The sequence below is a fragment of the Tachysurus fulvidraco genome, chromosome 14 (assembly GCF_022655615.1).
Source record: "Tachysurus fulvidraco isolate hzauxx_2018 chromosome 14, HZAU_PFXX_2.0, whole genome shotgun sequence".
Lineage (NCBI taxonomy): Eukaryota > Metazoa > Chordata > Actinopteri > Siluriformes > Bagridae > Tachysurus > Tachysurus fulvidraco.
The window spans coordinates 19085195-19092694 of NC_062531.1; the positions used below are offsets into that span (position 1 = coordinate 19085195).

The window sequence follows — 7500 nt, forward strand, 5'->3', positions numbered from 1 at the left end:
CTTCTCTTCTCTTCTCTTCTCTTCTCTTCTCTTCTCTTCTCTTCTCTTCTCCAAATGAACAACTGTGTATCTAAATAATCCTCATGAACTTATGACCTAATGACACAGAAGAATGTTTTGTTTTTTTATAAACATAATTCAACTCGCTTTACATGCTAGTATCATAAATTCTATTCTGTTCTACTCTATTCTATTCAATTCTTTAATCAGGCTATAATCTGCTTTGATTTGTTACTATATACAAAGGCTATGTTGTTTTCTTTCAAGCCAGTCTGCTGACTGCACCAGTAGTAAATATTTCCACATTTTTATGATCACAAACATCAAGGCCACAATTTTATATTCACGCAAGTGGCTACAGACATTACACTCTTTTCCTGTTTGCTTTTCTTCGTTTTCTCATCCACCCCCTTTTTCGTCTCTCTTTCCCTTCTTCTACTGAATGCCCAGTGGGTCCCACAACGCTGGTTGTCAGCTGCGAGCGGTTGCTAGGTAACAGCTACCTGACCGCGGTTAGCCGCCACTGAGTGACACACATACAAACTGAACGCACCGCACGAGGGATACAAGATAGACGAGAAGAGAAGCTATAGATGCTGCAGTGAATCAGTTTCTGCCATTTTCACTATATAGTCTAACCGGCAGAATCACAAAAGAATTCTTTTCCATTATTCTATTTGGAGTAGGGAGGAAGGTTTCCCACGGTGTCTGGCTATGGAATGTTAATATAACCAACCTCATACGTATATAAGGCTAATCCCATCCTCACACCTCACACGCCTCAGCCAATAACACTTTGTTCTTGTCTTAAACCAGATCCTGATGACTCCTAACCTATTAACTAAAAACTTTCTGTCATGTTCTGGATGATTATTTCTGTTACCTTATTTCTCAGAGCCAAAGCATCCTAAGCTGCTTGATCATATAATTCTACGCTAATATATAAACGACACTACAATTCATATGATTTAAACGCCTGCTCATATGGGATTGCTTTATATTTAGTGTTTTCTACCATTAGAATTACTACAGAAATATCACATTAACTAATCAAAAATTATTTTTATATTTGAAATTTAAGATTTTCAAATTTGATAATTTTTACCAAAGGACATTTCCTCACAGCAGCTTTATAGAACATAAGAAATATAGAACAAAAAGTTTAGGATTTAATATTGGATTTATTTGTATTTTCGCCAAATGAACAAGCTTGAGGCTAGTGTGGCAAAGAAAAACCACCTGAGATGGCATGAGGAAGAAACCTTGAGAGGAACCAAACTCAAAAGGGAACCCATCCTCATCTGGTTGACTCCAGTGAGTGTGATTATAAACTGTTATAAACACCGGAGGGTGTCTTGACTGTAAATAATGTTCTTTCTACCATCTGATAAAGACATTCAGGGTCATGTAAGCAGAAGATCCTGTGCAACTGATAAATTAGCGTAACATCTGAGCTATTATGTGTATCTCAATCAGCAGGTCAGGTAACAGGTATTAGTTATCTAATCTAGCTATAGATTAGATGTATTGATAGGGCGAAGTGGCGGCTCAAGCGGTTAAGACTCTGGAGTGTTGATCGGAGCATCAGGGTCCAAGCCACAGCACTGCCAAGCTGCCACTGCAGGGTCCTTGGGCAAGTCTGTTAACCCTCACTGCTCCAGAGGTACTGTATCCTGGTTGACCCTGCACACTGACCTCAACCTCCAAAGTTAGTATATGCAAATAAAGAATTTGTAATGTATACGTGACAAAATAAAGGCTTCTTCTTCTATCTAGCCACAATGATACTTAACACATATTTGCATCCTTATAATATATCTTTACTCATACTGGCACACTGACATCAGCGTTTGGTTTTTTTTGAAAGCGAAGTACAGTATCGTCTGTGGCAATCAAGTTAGATTAATATTATACAATATTAATATACTATTTGTCTGTGTTTGTGTAGGAAATAAACTCAATACGGATCTGCGGCAGTACCTGAGTATGCGCTTTCTGAAATCCTCACCAGACCACGATCTTCAGCAGACCATCAGAAACAACCTCTATCACTATGCTGTACCTTGTGAGTATCAGTTTAGGCCCAATTAAACACACACACACACACACACACACACACACACACACACACACACACACACACACACACACACACACACACACACACACACACACACACACACACACATACTTATTGACTTCAATGATAAAAAAAAGACTTTTACAGCAAAGCTAGGGTTCTTTTTTGAATAAACTTGTATTCAAATATTTAATCAAATAAACCAACTGTCAAATATTCCTATCCTTGTAGGGGCATTTCGTCCTAACTAGATCGGAAACACACACACACACACACACACACACACACACACACACACACACACACACACACACACACACACACACACACACACACACACACACACACATCTGTCGTTGCACTCGTGTCGTCTCTTGCGATATTTAATCAAAGCCATAGAATAACAGTAATAATATAAACATACAACATTAAATACAATACACTCACTGTCCACTTTATTAGGAACACCCGTACCCCCTGCACATACCCCCTGTACCCCCTGCACACCCATACCTCCTGCACCTGTCCAGGTGTTCCTAATAAAGTGCACGGTGAGTAAATCTGCAGCAACTCTAAACGTTACAGTCCAGCCTGTTGTGGCTTTGCTAGCCCAGTAAATCAATGTTTCATATCATAAGTCATTACATTTTTAGCCATAATTCTACAGCATTAGCTTATTAGATTCCTTTTTAGTCTCATTCTCACTTTGATAAAATTGTCTACTGTCAGTTTTAAATTGCATTACATTTTTTTTCTTTTTCCCTTTAAATCAGTGACTGGAAGTCAAATATGAAATTTCTCTCTCAGAATAATTGTAAGCTTTCTCAGTTGTTTATGTCTCCAATCCATACAATAATGAAGCCTAGACACGTGAAGTTACTTCCTGTTACACTCCAAGCAGTAATCCTATAAGTAAAGTTTTAATGCGATACCAATGAGATATGATAGCTCTGAAAACTGATCCGGGATGAAAAGCGTGATTCAAGCCGCTGTACTATACGCTGCCAGTTTCTTCTGTGTTTATGCCACTGTGTGGAGATCTCATCAGGGTTTTAGGAGAAGTGCGATCCTCCCTGGATTCTTCTTCAGTTGAGAAGCTCCATGTTGTGCACGTTGTATTTCTATTCAGACTTGTTCCCAGTTTTCCTGCTGGCGACATGTTTTTCCTGTCTCTTCCTTCCAGGCTGCCATAGGTTAATATGCCATTGTTTGTATTAATAATTTGTCATGTAGACTAGGTGAGCCCTGGTGAGTGCAGTGGCCTGTGTTATGGAGCAGCGTACACTCTCGCCCTTTTCGGCTTGTTGGCATGAAAGCTGCTATCACTGCTAAACATCTCAGGGCTGAGTCAGATATAAATCCCTGAAGTTTAAAGCATAAACTGTGGCTATTTGCAGAGTCCAGCATTGGTTGGTGATTTCTCTGCTCCAACTTCCTGATTCAGCTCATTACACAATGGCCAGGTTTTGTTAGAGCAGCGCTATACCGCAACTGACTCTGGGACACTCCTCGGTCTAAAGGCTTTATTAAAAAAAACGAGTACAGAGAATGTTTACTGAAGTCAATGCATGACTACTGTGTCAGAAACATCATTGAAAGGCAAGCACGTGCATGAGTGAAAATCCACTCATAAACAAAAAAAACTTGTGCCTTCAGAGCTAGCAGCACCTCTGGACTTTTCCCACCATCTCTCAGGGTAAGAGGAAGGTATACAGCAAGACTCTCTTCTGTTCTGGCAGCGAGGTGGTGGAATGAACTTCCTCTAGATGTCCGAACAGCCGAGTCACTACTTCTTTCTGAAACACTTCAAGTAGCTTTTATTTTCCTTCTTTGTTTAATGTGTAAACAAAAAAAGAGACCTGAACAGAGATTTACGTTGATGGTATCCTAACCTATCGATAGAGACTCCAAAGCGCTTTTGTACGTCTGGATAAGATGCCGTAAATGTAAATGTAAATATAAACGATGAAAAAAAGATCACAAGTTCATCCTGCCAGACCTTCTGCTCTATATTTTCTCCCTCTCTATATTTGCCTCTCATCTGTCTCTCTCTCTCTTTCTCACTCACACACACACACACACACACACACACATACACACACACACACACACACACACACACACACACACACACACACACACACACACACACACACACACACACAAACTCCCCCACACACACACTTTCAACATGTGCTGGTAAAATCCGGTGAACTGGTCCAATCCCCTGGATGTTAGGGATTATAACGATTTTCTGAATCTCTGAATCTGATGTATTGGAAATGGAGCAATTCCATTTACACAGCAGTGAAAAAGACCCGGAGAGAGAAAGACAGGTCACACTGCTTAGTCAGACTGTTATGGCTACCCAGTTCCACAGTACTCTCATAACACTCAAACGTACAATGATTTTATTGTTGACCCTCCAAATTACTGCTCCTCCCCCGCACTGCATTTAGGACCCAGCTGCCCGAGAAGACGTTTGTGGTGGTTTCTCAGTGAAATGAAGGCCATTAATAGAGCTGTGTAACACAGCGGTCTCTCAAACTGTGCTATCATTCCGGTTTAAACACAGCAGACTCTCCAGTATTCTGATCTGTAGATTTGATTCCAATATAATTGATCTATGATTCATGGCCAGGATAAAGCATTTACTGAAAATAAACAACCGGATGGATCTGAGCATTTAGTCACAGTCGAACAACAGACAATTCATTCACTGTGTCAGAAACAATTCAAATAGTTTTGTGTGTCTTGAGTCATTGTGGATGAGTTGAGATGAACTTTAACTATTGAACCTGAGAACCTACGAGCTAGCATTAGAGTACGGTAACGAAAAGCACATTGATCTTTAATCCGGTGGCCTTTTAACTGAAGCAACTAGAAATCAGCTCATTTATTGACCGCATAACGCATCGACTGTGTACATGACACAGTTTAACAAAGTTTGACAGCTAACTAGGTGGCTAAATGTTTTGTCGTCTGCAGCCCACATTGTGTCATGTATCAACCCTTTAGTAAAGTTGTGTGTAAATGTGTGTAAAAGCCAAGCAGGGATAAACTTTTCTTTCAGCTCCTCAAAGGTTTCTCAAGGCCAATTTACTTTGTTCTAACTGGCGTAGGTGCGTATCACTCAGAAGAGAAAAGTGTGGTCCCTTTTCGTTCACCCACAAAACTCCATAAACCTTTACATGAAATGAGCAATGAAGGTAAAAAGGCTAAAAAAAGACTGGAAGTTATTTTAATTTATAATAATATACAACAATTTTTTTACGCTTTACGGCTACACATTCCTTTTCAACGCAACACCATTTTGTCAGAATTCAAAAGTTTGTCTTAATTTATCGGTTAATTTCTCGCCATTTTATTTTCTTATTCTTTTCTGTTAAATGCCCCAGAAATAGTGAACTAGCATGAGGACTAAATGCTGTACATGTATTAAAAGATCAGCAAATTATAATCAGCTTTATTTTCCATACACAATAGTGACGTAATTGATGGAATTGATATGATTTTGATGTTTTGCTCTGGGAACATTTACACACACTCATCAGCACATGTAGGATACGAACATTTTTGCGAATGTGCTGGATTTTCTTGTGTTAGCATGTGTACTAATGGTTTCGCACAAATCTGTTTGTATCTAGCTTGAAAAATGGAGCAATTGTTGCTATTTGTGTTTAATGTCAGGGAAATTGTCTTGTGGTTCCAGAAGGAAGAGGAAACAAAATGTTTCCTGCAGTGCTATACCAGTTCGGATGGTACCTAAGTAGCTAAATGAATGAGAAATTTACAACTGCATCATGGATCTTCGTGTTATCACCTTTTATTTCCCTGGTTAAACCTAATTTTGATTAAACTCTGCATGGAGCGAAATGACCCACTTTTCTAGGCAAATTATTTTTGGCTTTATGTCCTTTTCCATTCAAGTAAATGGATTTTGTTGTCAGGCAAATTTTTGTATGCAGACGCCGCCTGCTAATTCTGTTAAAAAAAAGTCTGGTGTTTTATCGTAGCCGGGAAACTAGCGAGAGTTTGTGAGTAAACAAACGTCACATACACAGCGTGCTAGCGCTATTTATGATGTGGAAAGTCTAAAGTGCAATTTTTTTTTAATATTGATTTATTATTATTCTCTAACAGCAGTTTGGATTAGCAGTGTGCTGGCTGCACATTTGATATTAATGCGTATGTTCACAGCGGTCCTGTACACTTGTGGTAATACGGTACCAACTTACACAGGACGCGGCACATTTATACATATATGTGTGATAATACATATGTTGCCCATTTCTATGAAGTGATGTATATTTGATTTCAGAGTATAAGGCTTTCCTGTAGCACAACAAGAAGCATTTTTGCATTACTAACTGCAGAGGGGAACGACTACGAGACATGAACTTGCCTCACAGACATTCCACAACATTTCAAGTAACTATAGCGTAGACAGAAAAAATGGTATAAGTGGAATAAAGCACATAAGAATGTGCTGTGCTTTAGGCCAAGTCCTTGTCCTTGATTATTTAGTCACCCTGTCCTTGATTATTTTCCAATAATAGCACACCCTGTTGTGTTTTATTCCTTACATACATTTCTATACATCATATAACAACATATAACTATAACATGTAGTGATTTTCTATTTAGAGTCGCTAAACAATTACGAAATTTGCTGTTAACCTGGAATATTTTCGTGCCATTATCTACTTTGCACTCTGTCTACACTTCTGTGATGGCTCAAAGGTGGTGAAAAAGCATTAATATGCTAAAGAAATAAAAAGATTCAAATAAATAAATAAAAAGCAAGAGATGGTCAGTCAGCAGTCCTCTGTAAAAGCGAGTAGTAGTAATACTGGTAGCCGCAGATGTTTCCTGTCGTGTTTCCTGTCTCGTCAAAATCGGACATGCAATCTGCAGTCCGTAATAGACAGACACAAGAGACCCACAGTAGCGGCAGGAATTCAATTCAATTCAGTTCAATTTAATTTCTATCACACTTTTAACTATAGAACTTACCACAGAGCAGCATTAAAGAACATACATTTTTTTTTATTTACATTTATGAATTTCTGCCTATTTCTGTTAATGAGCAAGCCTGAGGCGAGTGTGTCACGGAAAAACTGATGTCATGAGGAAAAAACCTTAAAAGGAACCAGACTCAAAAAGGTACCCAGAGAAGTAGCACTTCATATCTCTTATACATTTAAGCAATATTTTGGTGTAGAACCTTATTCCAAGATCTGATCAATTATTATAATTTTTTTTGTATATTGCTATATTTACTATGCCATATTTTAGCAACACATACTGTAGGTAATAATATTTAACATCAAGTGGCGTTCAGTATAAGAAAATATTACAACATTTTTAATTAATAAATAATACAAGAAAAATCCAAAAAAAGAGGTTCATACACATGT

General features: G+C 38.4%; 1 protein-coding gene across 22 annotated transcripts in view; it reads left to right on the top strand.

Moving 5' to 3' along the window:
- magi1a (membrane associated guanylate kinase, WW and PDZ domain containing 1a) overlaps window positions 1-7500 on the top strand; it is a 99247-nt gene that overhangs the window by 17262 nt on the left and 74485 nt on the right. For all 22 annotated transcript variants that reach the window (XM_027167521.2, XM_027167523.2, XM_027167522.2 and 19 more), the window contains one exon: window positions 1949-2065. In XM_027167521.2, coding sequence (XP_027023322.1) covers window positions 1949-2065 — 117 coding nt within the window. The remainder of the gene's footprint in view (window positions 1-1948; window positions 2066-7500) is intronic.